This window comes from Zonotrichia leucophrys, chromosome 28, assembly GCF_028769735.1.
Source record: "Zonotrichia leucophrys gambelii isolate GWCS_2022_RI chromosome 28, RI_Zleu_2.0, whole genome shotgun sequence".
In the NCBI taxonomy this organism is placed as follows: Eukaryota; Metazoa; Chordata; class Aves; order Passeriformes; family Passerellidae; genus Zonotrichia; species Zonotrichia leucophrys.
Window position 1 is genome coordinate 494578 of NC_088197.1, and position 16439 is coordinate 511016.

General features: G+C 49.4%; 1 protein-coding gene across 2 annotated transcripts in view; it reads right to left on the minus strand.

Moving 5' to 3' along the window:
• Window positions 1-16372, minus strand: part of MARCHF2 (membrane associated ring-CH-type finger 2) — a 34544-nt gene extending 18172 nt beyond the window's left edge. The window contains exons 1-3 of one of the 2 annotated variants that reach the window (XM_064734093.1): window positions 16302-16372; window positions 3824-4043; window positions 139-334 (exon numbers count right to left, since the gene is read on the minus strand). In XM_064734093.1, the coding sequence (XP_064590163.1) occupies window positions 139-334; window positions 3824-3999 (372 nt within the window). In that variant the 5' untranslated portion in view covers window positions 4000-4043; window positions 16302-16372. Of the gene's footprint in view, window positions 1-138; window positions 335-3823; window positions 4044-16015; window positions 16037-16301 lie in introns of those variants that run through there. The other variant, XM_064734094.1, reaches the window with a different exon arrangement.
• Between the last annotated feature and the right edge of the window lie 67 nt (window positions 16373-16439).

Sequence of the window (16439 nt, forward strand, 5' to 3'; positions counted from 1 at the left end):
TTCAAACAGACTCTTCTTTGTGAGTACAAAGGTACTGCAAGGAGGAGGAGACACCAAGAACTACAAGAACAGTAGGGCAGTCAGTCATTTTCTCTCAAATTATATGGAAATAAAAATGAAGCAGGAAGAAAATTGTACCTCTGTCAAGGGTCTTGGTCTTCTTTCTACAACAAATTCTGTGTGGCAGAGCTCACAGTAACTTGTGTTGGAGGAGGATAACCATTTTTCCAGGCAGCTCTTGTGCACGGTGCCCAGTGTTCCTGTGCAGTCACACGGGGAAAGCAGTCCCTCCCCATTTCCACCTTCATGACAGATTCGACAGATGGGACCATCACTAAAGAAGCAGAATGAGAGACAAACAGAATGAAATCACAGTCAGAGCAGGCAGAACAACACTGCCATAGGGTCTGGTCCCACCAAGCCCCAGAAAGGCACATGAGCAGCAGGCAGTGTGTGGCACAGCATGCCAGGAGCCTGCTGCAGCAAGAAACCACTCTCAGGGGACAATGGAGGTGCTCAGGACATTTCAGATAATTTAAAATCTGGAAGACTCATAACAACAAGAGAAGATGGCACATCAGCCTGGCCAGCTCAGCTGGCCCCAGAGGTGAGTGCAGTGCACATCCCACAGCCTTCAGCTCTGCCCACAGTGGGCAGGGGCTGATACCAGACCCAACACCAAGCCTGAAGCACTCATGCAGATCCAGACACTCACAGCAAAGCCAAATGACCCACAGCAGTCACAGCATGCCCCAGCCACCTGCAGCTACTCAAGAGGCTGGCAGTCAGGTCACATTTACCACATCACCTACCCACTCTCAGCCCACCTCAGCTCTGCAGCCTGGGCTGAGCAGGAACTGCAAAAGGAACAGCAATATTTCAAGAGACAACTGAACTGACCCTGGAAGCTCACCTCCCCAAGAATACAATATATTTCACAGCAGGCATGCACCCAGAGCAAGGTCTCCAGCATACAAACCCTCTGCCCATCACTGCACAGTAACTCTCCAGCATCCTGTGGGCACACCCTGCCCAGACAGCAACTGCCCTGCAGAAATGCTTTGGTGCTTCAGGAACACTTCCTTGGCCACAAGTTCCAGCTACAGAATCACACAGAACCTCACAGAACCACAGATATCTACCAAAGCAACTAACAAATATTTTCAGAGACACTTGCAACCTTCCCCACAGGAGGCCAGAGCTGCTCATCACACTGAAAGCATCCATCTGTTCCCACAATATTCCTCACACCTTCAGCTGGCACCACTGACTGAACAATTAGTGCTACACCTTTCACTAAACCAACTTGCTCAAGGCCCCAGCCCACCTGGCCTGGAACACTGACAGAGATGGGGCATCCCAGCTGGCACCCCAAGGCACTGGTTTGCTAGCAGCCCTGTGCCACACATGCCAGCCCCATGATGAGGATATTCTGGGCTCCCTGGGAAGCCCCAGATGGCTGCAGACACCACAGTTTGCTGTTCTCAGCAGTTCCATTAATTTCTTCAGCATTCACCAATCACTGAGATCATTTAGGAACAAAATGCTGGACAGCAGAGGCCCAGGGCAGGACTGCCTGCCCTGGACCATGGAAACCAGGCCCTCACTAGTATCTCATTTCCCACCTTCCAAACAGCTATTTCTTTCATACAGTTTTCCTCTTACATCCACAGCTGCTCAGATTTGGGGGGTGTGAGAGGGGGTGAAAAAGGAACATCTTTGTTTCAAAGTCCCTATTGTAGTTATCTTGAAATCCAGGTGAGTGGTATCAAATATCACCTTTTCCTAGATACTGCTGACAGAACAAAAAAAGCCACACTGAACCCATATCATAGTTCACACTCAACTGCTATTCTGGCTTTAAAAAACCCCACCTGACTGCAGAAGTTTGTGGGATTGCAACACAACAGCCAAAGCCACCTTCAAAACCAGCAGCACCACCTCCCTTAGTTTGCATAGAAAGCAAGAGTGGGACATGGAAGCACAGTTCAAGGAAAAGGAGCACACTGGGGAAAAAGGTTGGTGGGACATAAGGCAAAGAGAAGAAAGAGCCAGCAAGGAAGTGCATGTCAGCTCACTAAAGGAGAAGCAAGATTCCTCAGCAGATCTCTACCACAGGAGACCTCTACCACTTTCAATTCAGTATTTAGCTGGTTTCATCCCAATTGGACTTCTATTCATATTTAGGGCTGCAAAGCAAATTACCCAATGTACACCATCCCCTTCTCTCTCTGCCCAACATCACTGGTGAACCACTGACCCACGTTCTCTCCTCCTTTTTACATGCCTTTTATTGAGGGGATTTCTTCAGCCAAGACAATCCCTGCAAAAGGTGCAACAGGAGTCTGGGAAGGTGGTGGAAACTTCATCCTCAAAGATCCTGGAAACTACATCCGACAAGACTCTGAGCAGGCTTGCTCTGAAAGGAAGCTGGACCAGACATCCTATGGAATTCCCTTCCAATTTGAATTATTTGATGATTGTGCAACATTCATTGCCATAAAATGCTGTACCAGAACAGCGTGCACACAGAGCCCTAGTGACACAGACAGACAATCCCCTACAGCCTCCAGTGCCCTCATGCATCTGCCATTTCCTAAGAAAAGCATCTGTAAGTTATTTCACCCGTTCTCTTCCTGTTTGCGAAGTTTCATATTTCCAGAACATTACTATAACCTTGGCTATCAACAAACAACCCAAAATGAAAAAATTTGCTGACAGTGTGTGAAAAGAATTCTTATCAGACTTCATTTTCCTTCCTTCCTTTCCCCTGCCGGGTGGGGACCCGCTCACACTCCCACATGATGCACACTCAGACACAGTTTTCCTGAAGGCTGAAGACACCTCGGATTGGTAATTCAACATTGCAGTGCAGTCACGCTGCTCTTGGCTTTGCTGTGCTAAGTGCTGCTGACAAGGAAGATACTGAAACCCACTACCACAAGAAACAAACTGGTGTCCATGCAGAAACATAAGGAATCATTATGGGTTGACCCTAAACATTAAACCCTAAAAACATGAGGGTTTTAAAACCTGTTTCCAGGCAGTTTTCCCACACAATTATTACACCCCCACAAGTTCTAAAGGGTTAAACAACTTCTCACCCTGACTATCTACTGCCAGAGAGCAAGTCCAGTTACTTTCACATTTTTATTGACCTGCTCCAGGTTTGCTGCAATTATGTTTGCCTCTATTCTCATCCAGCTTCCCTGCATCCCTCCCCCATGTCTGCAATCACTGCTTTTGTATCACACAAATGTTTGACCAAACTCATTGAAACAAGTAACAGCTGTTCAGACAGGATTTCTGAACACAAAATGCGACAGCTCTCAGTAGATGGACTGAACAATGCTGCCAAATGTCCTCTACTCTGGAAGCGACTCAAAATAAATGACAAGAAGTCGCATCAGGAGGAGTCTGAACTAGTGAAGCTGCCACGTGTCCCCCCCTAGCAACAGCTGGATGCGGTAGTTCCTGCAACACAAACACCGTCCCCTCCCTGCGGCTGAAGATCAACACCACGCCTTCGCTCCATGGACGTTCCTGAACGAGGGCTGCGCTCCCCATGCCCAACACAGTGCCCGGGAGCAGGGCCCGGGCTCAGCCCCCGAGGCCGGGAGCGCAGCGCGGCCGGAGGCGCTGCCCGCGCCCTGAGGGCGGCAGGAGCCGGCTCAGGGCCCTGGGAGCGGCCGGCCCCGCGCAGCCCCGCCCGCCATCAGCGCCCCGCAAACTCCTTCACACAACGAGACTCTGCTGTGCCCCTGCCCCGAGCCAGGGGAAGGGCCCAGCCGCGGCTCCGAGCCCGTCCCTGCAGCAGCCTCACCTCTGGGCGCCCAGCGCCTTGATGACGGTGGAGAGGAGCCGGCCGTCCTTGGCCGTGACCTGCGTGATGTACTGAGGGCGGCCCATGTCCGACTCCTCCACAGACTTGGACAGGGCAGCGCTGCCCGGGCAGTCGCACAGGGAGCCGGGGAGGTGGCAGCAGTCGCCTGTCGTCATGGCAGCTCTGGGCCCCGCTGTCCCGGGCCCGGCACCCGGGAGACCTGCAGGAACAGCACCGCAGTCAGATCCAGAACCCCGGAACCCCCAGCCCCTCACGGTCCTCCAGCCCCACTCGCGCCAGGAGCGCCCCAGGCCCCAACACACGCGCGTTTTGTGTCTTCTGTCCCCTTTAACAGGCTTTGTGAGGCTGCCTTACCATAACATTAAGGCTCCAAGTGTTCTACTTACATAACTTACCATCAGAATTGCAAATCTGCCTTTCCCAGAGAGAATTCCTGGTAACCACCCTTTAACCTGATGAAGCCTTTCAAACTGAATGTGCTGATAGAGATGGGGAAGGCAACCAGAAGCCCCACTGGCCTGTGCTGCTCTGGCTACAGCCATCCTGAAAACTTACATTCATACTCTCCATAAATACAGCAAAGTTTCACCTGAACAGGGCACCTAAACCAGTTTAGGTGGCTGGGTTCAGAAGGCTCTTCTCAGCTGCCTTCAGAAGCTTCCTGAGCACTTGAAGGACTGTCCAAGCCCAAAAGGCTCTCCCATCCCATCTTTGATGTTTTTTCTCCTTATTTCATTGAAGAAATACACATGCTCCCATTTTTACATCCACTGTGGTACATCCCAACAGTGAATGTGTGGACATGGACATCCCAAAACCATCAAAAATGCTCCTTGGGAAGGGCACCAGGCCAGCCTGACTCCTTTCCCTTTCAATTGTTCAGACCAACCACGACTTTCACAAGAGCCACTTGCAAACAGCAAAGCACACCAGCACATTTTCAACATTCACCCAGCAAAGAGAAGACACGGAACAAACAGCAAATGCAAGAAATGGAGGGAAGGTGCAGAGAAAAGCCCAATATGGCAAACCAGGAGCTGGCTCTGATGAGCCACATGTGGAAATGAGAGCTCTTTGCCTTTGAGGTAAAGGCAGCAGCTCACCCAAGCTGCCAGAAACAGCCATGTTCCTGCCTGGCCAGGGTATCTCATCCCCAAAATAGGGTATGCTCTGCAGATTTAGAAAAATCCTGGTTTTGCCAATCGCCTTTAACCTGGTCGCTGAGAGGCAGCTGTGCAGAAATAAAGAGCTGAGGTTACAGTGAGTCACACTGAACACAATCCAACAACATTGTACTGCTGGTAAAACCAAAATCCCTGTGTCTGTAAACAGGACTGCCTTATGTAAGGCACGCACAGTAATCCCTGTGCACCAGCACTGCTGGGATCAGAGCTGGAATGCTGCCTCATCCTGGTGGCTGGATTTCAAGATGAAATAAATCCATAAAAGAAGTTCAAATGAAAGCAATAAAAAGGAAAAAGGGGGAGGAATAAAAGGAAATAAAACAACTACAGCCCCAAATAAGATATATGGAAACAATTAGGTTTGTTACGTTTCGGGGGAGTGGGGGGGAATCAGCAATCCTTGCCTCCTGGGGGTAGGAGCAGGCAAACAAACCTTCACCATCCCATCCAAGGAAAGGTTTTTGTTTTGAGATCTCTGAGCTCAACAACAGGAGTCAAACATTCTCATGAAACTGCAGTTCTGTCAGGTTCAACTAAGCCAAAATCTAACAAAAATAACTAAAGAAAATAAGGGCTTGTTCCTGGTTGGAGGCTTGGCCACACTACAGAGGAAAAAAGCCAAAAAGCTGGTACAAGAACATGATGCTTGAAGCCCTGAAAACACTCATTTGGGTAAGCACAAGTGCTTTGTCATGTCTTGGAAATTGAGCAACTCACACAACCAAGGGCTTCATGTTCAGGACAGCTTCCTTCACATACATGCATTCAAGAGGGAGAGAGCCCTTCTCTGGTGTCTCAGAACCAGATCCTAAGAATTCCCTCACTTTACAGAATAATTTCTAATAGAAGACTTTCTAATCTCTTTTTCAAAGCTGCTCTTGATAACTATCTGTAATCCTTCCTTCGCATCTGAGCAGGAATAAGCTTGAGCTTGTGGGCAGGTGAATCCTCTTCAACATGAACTTGAATCTTTTCATCAACTTAAAAATTAACTTGATAGACTCAGCCTCTCTCTCCACCTGTGCAAAGAACACACAGAGTTAGAGCTACTTTTCTTATTTCTCCTCCTCAAAGAAAAGGCTACAAACTCTCCAGCTGCAAGAGCAAAAAGTAAGATGATAAATGCTATTGGAATTACTTAAGTCAGCTGTCCCGCAAATTAAGGAGTTCTATAAAATTAACAACCTCTTACTGAAACAAGCATGAGAAGATATATGCTTTTAATAAAAAGGTCAGTTCCATTTGTTTGGCCAAAATGTTGTTTATTTTAAAGTTCAGAGGAAAAAGTCCATTCTGCATACTGGAATAAAACTGCCCTCACTGACTGTGTCCTGGGAGTATTTATACTGAGGCTCTTTGTGCTCCACATCTGACAGACACAGGGGCAGCCCCATGGCCTTGCCCCAGGGCTCTGTTGGGGCTGGAAGGGAATGGCCACCCTGCTGTTCTTCAGGAAATGCACAGGTTTCTGTTACGAGTTCTTTGGTGTTTCCTTGTCAGGGTCCAGCCCAGGGTGGAACCTGAAGTCACTGCTTTAATATCTGACTCATGCCATTCAGCAAATATGAAGGAAAAGCAGCAAGATTTTCATGGTTAGTAAAGAAGCAACTGGAATCCAAAGACAACATCTGCAGTGCACTCGGGTCCAGTCACATACCCAGTGGAACATGAACCATTGTGTACAGCCAAGTCAGTCCCTTTCCTGATCCCTGAAGGATCAGCACACCAACACAGCCTTCTCTCACAACTGTCAACAGCTCATCCAACCCAAACCCAGTGTCACAGAATCATTCAGGTTGGAAACAGCCTTTGAAATCATCTCGTCCAACTGCTCCCCCAGCACTACCAAACCCAACACAAACCCATGTCCCCAAGTGCCACATCCACAATTTTTAAATCCCTACAGGGATGGTGATTCCACCACTGCCCTGGGCAGCCTGTGCCACTGCCTGACCACCCATTCCATGATGGAATTTTTTCAGCCCAAACCTCCCCAGTACAATTTGAGGTTGTTTCCTCTCTTCCTGTCACTCATTTCCTGGGAGAAGTGAATGACCCCCACCTGGCTGAACTCTCCTTTCAGGGAGTTTTAGTGAGCAAGAAGGTCCCCCCGAACTTCCTTTTCTGAACAGTCAACTCCCTCAGCCACTCATCATCAGATCTGTGCTCCAGCCCCTTCCCCAGCTCTGTTTACAGCAGAAACATCCAAATCTCAGTGTGAGAAACAAGACCCAAACAGCTGGTTTGAACCACATACTGGTTTTTTTCTAAGCACCTGTGTTTTCTGAGCCCATTCCTTGGGGATGCATTTCTTGCACACATTTTTTTAAAAAGTCTCAGAGACACTAGATTTATTATCAACATCCCTTCTGCTGCCACAGTTAGACATTAGCAAATAAATGGGAAGGCTCTTCTCAGCAACATTTTGCATCCTCAGCTTCTGAGCAGATCCAGAATATAAAGGGCTGAATTTATAGATAATTACTCAAACTGAAAAGACCCCAAACCCTGTCTGTGGAAAGCTGTCTCAGAAGACTGAATTCTGCACTAGAATTCCAAAACTCTAACATGTGCAGCAATATGAGTCAGTCCCTGAAGAGCAGCTTGTGCTCTGTCACTCCCCAAGGCAGAGACCAGGCTGGTGCAGGATCCTGCTCCATGGCTTAAGTGAAACACACCTGCAGGATACTCTCCCTTGCCAGTCCCCATGCACTGCATTGAGATTTGTAATCCAGTCTATATCATCCAAAGGGCAATGAGGTGGGCAAAACCCCCTCAAAAGACTGCAGAGATCTGGTTGGACCAGTGCTCTCCATGCAGGAGATGTGTCCAGCAGAAGTAAGCAGGAGTCAAGGAGCTAAAAGGTCCCCCAGCTCTGCTCTCCATGTTTGACTTTGAAGATGGATGAAACAGTTATTTCTCCCAGACAGGGAAACCACAGCACACCAGATGAACATCTGGATCAAAGCCACAAAGGGAAAAGCACAATCAAGATGAGAATGACAGCAGGAAAAGCTTCAGCCAAATAATGGCAGTAATGGGGACTGTCAGGGGCAGGTTGTGGCCTGTCCACTATGAATATCCCAACCAGTGTAAAGCCTTGGAGCAATCCTGTGGCTTTGATAGGATCCAGAGCAAACCTGCTCTGGGTGCAGAGTGTACACACCAGCTCCTGGGCAGACTGGCTTCCCTGGGACATCTCCACCAAAGAACACCCAACACGTGAGGCTGCCAGCAGCCAGCTCTGCTCTTCTCACTGAGCAACCCATTGCCCTGACTGCTGGAACCCAGCCCTGGCCCCTCACCCATGGTCCCACAGAGATAACCAAGTCGTGCAGCCAACAAAACCCACCCATCTGTACACAAGGACTTCTTTTATTTTTAGCAGGTAACCCATTCACTGATGGCAAATCAGAGCTCTGACCCCTGCTCACATGAGCTCATGTTTAAGCCTGGGTGCAAAGCTTCCCAGCCTGCTTTCCAAAGCCCTTTTAGCCACTTTGGGCACACAGACACTGAGTTTTCTAATCATATGATCCTGCAAATGTCACCAGTGAACTGAAGATTTTCAGTTGCCAAAGGGCATTTCCTAACATTAGTGCTTTCCTTTTCATCACTAAAACTGGATTTCCCAAATCCTGGGTCCTACAACCATCTGAACATCTCTCTCCATCTCGAGGGAGACCGTACAAAGATTGCTTGCTGCACACATCTAAGCACCTGCTCTCACACACTGCATCTCACACAGCTAATGCACATCTCCCCACAGCTCAGGTTCAGTCCCAGGTGTGCAGCACATCCTCCAGTACCAGCTCTGCCTACTGAGGCACCAGCCTCACCAGGGTACCTGTGGCTCTGTGCTCTGGCTTAGTGGCAGGGCATCCCCTTCTCCACATCTGGCCTCTACACCCTCACACCCAAGATCACACACCTAGGGCTGCCACCAGAGATACAGATGGGATGAGTGGCCTGAAGTGCTCCCTGGTACTGTTCAAAGGTCGTGTAAGTGGTTTAATCTAAAGAAAACCAAAACAAAATAAACAAAACCAACCAAACAACAACAACAAAAACTAAAGCAAAAAAACACCAAACCATCTCCCCCCACCCCCCAAGAACCAAACCCACACTGGGCTTTGTTCTCAGTTTTGTTTGTTTAAACATACTTTCTGCTGAGGGTTGAAAGCCACAGTATTATTTTGTTTGTTATTAAAAATACTATTTTATACGTCAGGTGACTCCCCAAAGTGACCCTGCAGGTCTCCCATGTAACACCTTAACAGTACTCAAAAAGCCAGCTCAGGATCTGCCCCCAGCTGAGCCATCAGCAACTCTTCCCATCGCTCAGGGCCTCGGAGGAAATCTCATTATTCCTGTGCTCAGAAGTCACCTGAATACAACAGCCCTAAGGTCAGGGTGCAAGGAGCCCTGTCCAGTGAGAAAAGTGACGCAGCATTTATGGCATATGCCTCAATATTCAATAAAAGATCTGATGCCATCTGAAGCAACAGCTTCTAAAACATCTTAAAATTTGGTAAATAACAGAGGGGAAAGCATTTCACTCCCCAGGAGCTTCTCTATTTCTGCCCCGCCTGCAGCATTTAGCTGTCAAGTTTCAGCTGAAGGAGATGCTGTAAAAACTTCAGCCACAACTTGCTCTTCAGAGGATGCCAGTGGAGCAATGCTGTGAGTCAGAGCCAGGGGACAGCCCTGACCCTGGGCTCAAAACAAATCCCAAAAAGCAAGGGGAAAAAAATAAGCAAGGCACAATGTTCTGGGAGCTTGGGAACCTTCTGATAAAACTTCACACCAGGAAACTCCTCCTACACCTCCAACAGCAAAAGCTTCGGGCTGACTCCAGAGGCTCACCGGCCTCATCCCTGGGGCAGAGTTTAAAAACAGATGCTCCAAGTCTAACCCTGTAACACTCAGGAGGAGGCCAGAAGCTCAGAGGACACCGCCTTTCTGGACTCCTGTGTTTGTCACATTGGTACATGACCACAGCTCACTTGGCTGGGCTGCTTCTCCACTATTTCAAACACTCACTTGCTAACTCAAGGCTTCACTCACTGGCTGCTGCTGCTGGGGACAAACAATCCTAACTTCTCTATATCCAGAAACTATTTAGACATATTCTAGAAGCTCTCTGAAGTCTTGATTATTTAGATTATTGGAAATGAGTTTGCAGACACAGATGAAGAGATAGTCTTCCACTTCCATTTTTTCTGAGGAGATGCCAGCATCTGATTTCTATTCCCCAAGCAAAATACTGCAGCAAGCCTTGGTGATCAGTAATTGCTGTTTTCCAAAGCCAACATCCACACACATCCCTCCTCTTCAAAACATCAGTATATTGGATTCACTTCTGCAGTAGTTTCACATCATCTCCATGTCCTGAAGCAATGGAAAACTGTTGGCTGGCAAAGAGGAAGGTCCTGAGGCACAGCTCCTGTGGGTCTTGGTGGGGCTCCCAGCAGGTGATGACCCCAAGTTTTAAACAAGGCCAAAGGGATGGGTCTCATGTGGACACAGCAGAGCTGCAATACAGCAGAGCTCCCTTCATTTCAGGGTACCTGTCATATTGTTCATTCACTGTTTTTCAAACAAGTTTTCTTCATTGCCTAATAAAGTTACTCAATATTCAAAAGGAAGCAAAAGGTTCAAGCTTAGATGCTGAGAAAAAAAAATCAGTATAAAAAGAGGAAGCCTAAAGGACGATTTTTTTCTTGCTGTGCTTGAGAACAATTAGGCTGTATGCTACAGCTGGAATGCCAAAATGAACAAAGTTATCTCAGCTCTTTTGAGACTTGCTATCTGCCACAAGGCTGTATGAAAGGAAAGTTTACTGCACTTTGATTACCAACATCTGGAAAAACGAATTGCAACATTAGAAGAAAACTCTTTGCAGAGGGTATCTCCAATCAAAATTCAAGTCATTTTAATAACAAGTTTCATAAGGGAACAACCAAAAACCAGCTGGGGCATGAGGAACACCTGTGACTCCTCTGAGGATTCAAAAGACATCAGCTTTTAAAGATGAACAGCAGCACAACTCACTACAAAATGCAACTGCAGAGTCTCTGCACCCACATCCCTCTGCATTTTATCACTCTTTCCAGGGAAAGAAAGATGCATTAAAAAGACTTGAAACTGAAACCATGAACCAGGGTGGAAAAAAATGTATTATCATGCCTACAAAACAATTCTTGCAGAGTGCTGTCCATCACTGGGGACAACAGCCAGCCCAGCAGACACAAGCACAGCCCTGCCCTGCTAAGGGACCATAGCTGTGTGCCCTCTCACATCTCTCTGCACCCACGTGCTTTACAAAACAGCAGCAGCAGACACTTCTGTTCCCGCCCTACTGCTCCAGCGAGCTCCTCTTTAAACAGAGGCAGCCTCTGCAGCAAGGTCAAAGCTCAAGTGCTCCCCAGTCCTGCACAGTCCCTTGCCAGGCAGTTGCAGTTTGTTCAGAACAAATGGATTTTCCAGCTGTGTGTAATACCTCAGGAAACAGAATTTTGGTGCAGCAGTAACACATGCACCAGATCAAGACTGCAGTGCCCACACACCACAGAACTGGTCAGTCCCTCGAAGGGCACGACTCAGGAGGATGCAACACATTATTTCAGGACTGGGAAGCCCAGGTCAGAAAGAATCTGCATTCTCCCCAGTATTTTCCTTCTTGGTTTATAAAGCACCACTTACACTGCTGTACAGATAACAGCACTGTGCTTGGAGGTGAGCTGAGCTGGAACAATCCACAGCAAAGGCCGGTGCAGCCCTGCCTGCCCCGATGCTCAGGGAGCCACTGCACGAAGCCAGGCACACACTCAGCTCCCAGGAGACATTTCATCTGCAATTTAACTTCACTATTTCTATTTTTCAACCTAGCTGTATCACAAATCTCTTCAGAACGTTCAGCTTTCAAAGAGCTTTCCAGCAAAGGCACCAGCAGAGGCAGCGTGTGACTCACCAGAGCTCCAGAGCAGACAGACACCCAGTGAGAGCATGGCCATGGCCAGCCAGAGAGGAGGAGTCACTGATCCCAGCCAGCAGCACCCCTGCTCCCTTCTGCCCACTCCTTACTGCTTCCCTCCTCAATCCTCAAGTGAAACTTCACAATTGCTATCTGTGCTGAAAACTCTCTCAGTTCAGTTTGCAGTGTTTTGCTTAGGCTGCATTCTTAGTTTTTCTGGACATGGGCCTTGTCTGATTTGTCTGCAGGGAAGTACAAGAAAAACTGGGAGGACATAAATTGAAAACAATCCAGAAATGAAGTTTACCTTCCTCCTCCCACCACTCTCAAATCTAACCCCAAAAAGCTTTCAGCTGAAACAGAACTAAAGCTCTCAAAGCTTTGAACAAAGAAATCCCTGTTCAAACCAAGACTACGTGAGCTGGATGTGTTCTCCTTTTTGCAGAAAAGTGCTTTATAAGATAAGTTTGATTTGTTTGTATTTTTATTTCCTGAGCCAGTGCTGCTCCCTGTCCCTTGTTTTCTCTTTTTAGGAACTGGGGGAGAATGTTTCCTTCAGTTTTGATCACTAATTTTGTGACAACTGATTATAATTGCAACTGCACTTACAGCACTTCTGTCCTTGAGGTTAACCACACAAAATCATGTCAGGTTCTAAAAAGTTTCGTTAGAATTGCTACAAAAAATCTGGAATAAAACTTACAGATGCCTATCTATTTGAAATGGGGGCAAATGACAGATTCCAAACTGTAACACTGTTCTAGAGAGGCCTGGGCCAGGAAAAGTATTTGCAAGGCAGATGGGCAGGAAGAGCTGCAGGTCAGTGCAGCATCTGTTGGGCTGCTCCCTTCACTGGAGGATGCAAGGGTTCAGTCCCTGCCCCAGGACATGCCAGCAGTCCCTGCTTTCAGGATGTTGTCATTCTGCACTTTGCCTTCAGTGCTTAGGGCTCTCACAGGCTGTCACTGCCCAGCTGGAGAGGCACATTCCATCCCCAGGAAAGGTACACAGGACCTTGAGACACTCAGTAGTGAATTCCCTACTTTCACCCGGTAAGATGAGCCACCAAAAGCTCTCCCAAACCAGCTGCAGTGGGGAACCCAATCTCCCAGCTGAGCTGCATTGCTGCTGCAATGAGCTACAGCGGAGCTGGTCTACTTACAACAAAGATCACAAAGGCACAGGTTCCAAGGAACAGCTGCTACAGCTGGAGCTGGAGAGAGAACAAGACCAGGACTGGAGAGGTGGAGATCCTGCTGTTTACGTGCATGACATGAACTGTGCTGATAAGCCATGAATTTGATAAGCCACACTTGATAAGCGTCAGCAGAGATTAATGCGTCACTTCAGCAGCCAGCAAAGCTGATGTACAGATTGGTGGAGGCCCACTGGCCCACCCTGGCTGGGTGCTGCACTCCTTTCCCTTCACAGAAAGGAGTCCCAGGGTTCAGTTTACCTCATGGCTTGTGTGCCCAGGTGTGCTTCCAAGAGGACAAGAGTCAGTAACTGAGACCATTTCTCTATTGTGGGAAAGGCTGGAGCTCAGAGCAGGCAGAAGCATAAGGTTAACCTGAGTAAATTAGACTGGGAGGGAGAAGAGACACACCAGCTCAAACTTCAGTCTAGAAGGGAAAAAAAACCTAGTTTGGAAAGAGAAACTCTGAAATCTCCAAATATCCAAAGCTAAGTCAAAGGCAAGTGGAGAAAAAATAAACTTATCATGTAGTTTATAGTTCACAATGCTGGATTCCTCCCTTCATTCTCTAAGAAAAACTTCTGTAGTCTTAGTGTGAAAAACCAAGATATTTTAAACAATAGTGAAACAAGTCCCCAAGTGCTCATTTTACTTTGTGCCTCTACCTGCAGAAGTACTACAAAGTCCTGTCCTGAGGACTTGCAACCGTCCCTCAGACTCACAGAGTCTCAGAGCCCACACCAGGCTCAGCTTGCCATGGATGCATTTTGACTTTGCTGTTTCAAGGAAACAGTGCTTACTTCCTCCCAGGGAAACATGGTGTGCTACACTTGCTTGATGCAGGCCAGCATCAATCAGCTGGAAGAGGAAAGGGCCTCTCCCAGCATCCACGAAGGCAAGAACTCTGTGGGAAGCTGCTCACAGTCAGTACATTTAGCTCTGCTCATCTGCATGGCCCCTTGGCGCCCAGCACAGCGTGACCTCACCCTGCAGCCTGTGCAATCCACAGCAAAACAGAGCAAGCACATCCAAAATGAGGAACATTAGTTCTGATACCATTTTGTGTTTCCAGTCAGGCAGTGGTGCTGATCAGCTAACCACACACAGGCACCCCAGCTATACAGCTGGTATAGAGTGTCCATGAACTACACATTAGGGTCACACTTGGCCATTCCCTGTGCCACCTGCTCTGCTCTTGGCAGTTTAGACTTTCCTACTGGTGCAGGCTGCCTGCAACGCTCCCCTGTGTGTGCTTGGGGGGAATCAGACCTTCTGTCCTCAACCAGAACTATTAAATTCACTGTCACAGTGCATATAACAAAGGGATTTTAGAGTCCCAGCTCCCTTCCCTTTGAGCCTCTGTTTCTGATGGGTGACACACCATCACAGCTTCAAACACACCTGAAAAACCAGGGCACTTCCAGCCTCCAAGCACTCCCCTGCATAATCCTTTGGAGATGCAGAAAAGTGTTCAAACACTTTAGCTTTGGAAAGCCAAGACTAACGTCCAGCTGTTCAGAGGATTGTACTGTGCATGTGGGAGTGGCAGCCAAGCAGGGCTTTATGTCCCCACAGCCAAAGCAGCTGCCAACCACAGTGACATCACAGGCATTCTCAACCAGAACCTGGAAAAAGGTCAAGAAAGTGCTAGAAACTGCATCAGAAGGGAAAGACACAGATAAATGCTTGTTGGAAGGAGAGTTGAGCAACAGAATGAGAGTGCCAAGGAAAATGAAGGGCTGGTAATAGAGAGGGTTAAGAGAGGAAGAGAAACAGTCCCTTAGGGATGAGCAAATAAAGGCCACAGGGCTGGATGAGAATCACATCCCCACTGACAGATCTTCATCACACACATCAGGGCAAGGACAGAACACTGAATACAAACAAGCAGAATAAAAAGCCACAGCTGCCTTGGATAACCCTGACACTTCCAGCTCACCATCATCATCCCCAACATGCAACACCTCACCTGCCTGCCTGCAAGATTCGAGCTCTGCACAGCTCCCTCCAACAGGACAACAGCCTAAACTCTCCTCGGTCCAGCAGCACCATGCAGAGGTATCACCCCATGCCTTGGTGGCACCATTTCTGAGGGCACTACAGGCAAGCAACTTCACACTACAGAAGCCTCCAAGACCACGGCGTTCTGGTTTGTAATCTTGGTCCCCCCACCAGATCTAGACACAACAAGAGCAAGTGTTTGAGACTGCAGCAAAATCACTTTCCTGTACAAGAGCCACAGGCGTGTCCCTTGGATAAATCCCACAAACCAGCAGTTCTGGCCTGTCACAATCAGCTAAGAAACCTGAGTTTAAGCGAGACGGAAAGTTAAAAACTGCCAGTTTATGAAAAGTCCATCACAAACCCTAAGCTTACACCACAGAGAAAAGCAGCTGCTGCTCCAGCACAGGACTGCAGCAACTTCTTCAGCTGCGCTGTGACATCGAGCTCGTTCTCTTGGGAAATCTCTGCACACGAGGCAGCGTGGCTGTGTGCTCGGGAGGCAAAACAGGCTCAAGAACGCTCTCAAACATGTGAAAAAAAAGGTACGGGAGCCCAGAGGCAAAGAAAACTTTTCCTAATCACTGCTTACACCCAGGGAAGAAGAATCTAATGAACAAACAGCGCTTCTCAAACCTCCGGCACTTCTGTCACTGGTCATATTTGTACGCGACAGCCCCGGCGCTCCCGGGGGGCAGTGGCAGCCCGGCCCGGCCCGGCTCGGGTCCGCCCAGCCCAGCGCAGCCCGGCCCGGCCCGGCAGAGCCGCGGCTCACGCGCAGGGGCCCCGCACAGCGAACACGGCGCAGTCCGTACCGGCGGCAGCGTCTCGTACGGGGCCCGTGCGGGCAGCGGGGCCGGCGGCAGCCGCTCCGGGGGCGAGGCCCCGAGATCTGCAGCGCGGCTCCGGCTCCCCAGCACGAGCGGCGCCGCACACCGGGGCCACCGGGAGGGCTGTCAGGGCTCCCGGGCCCGCCCGCCTCGGCCCGGCCCGGCCGGGACGCCGCTGCCGCGGCCGCAGCCCCGCGCCGGAGCGCTGCCCGGGCCGGTGGGCGCGGCGCGGGGCGTGGGGCCGGCCCGGCCGCCCCCCCCCGTCCGGTACCTGCGCTCCCGGCGCCCGCGGCCCCTCAGCGCGGCGCGCGCCGCCCCAGCGCCGGCTGCGGCGGCCGCCGGGCCCCGCCCCCCAGCGCTCGCCCGCCAATCCCCGCCCGTACCGCGCTGACGCAGCTCCCGAGCGTCC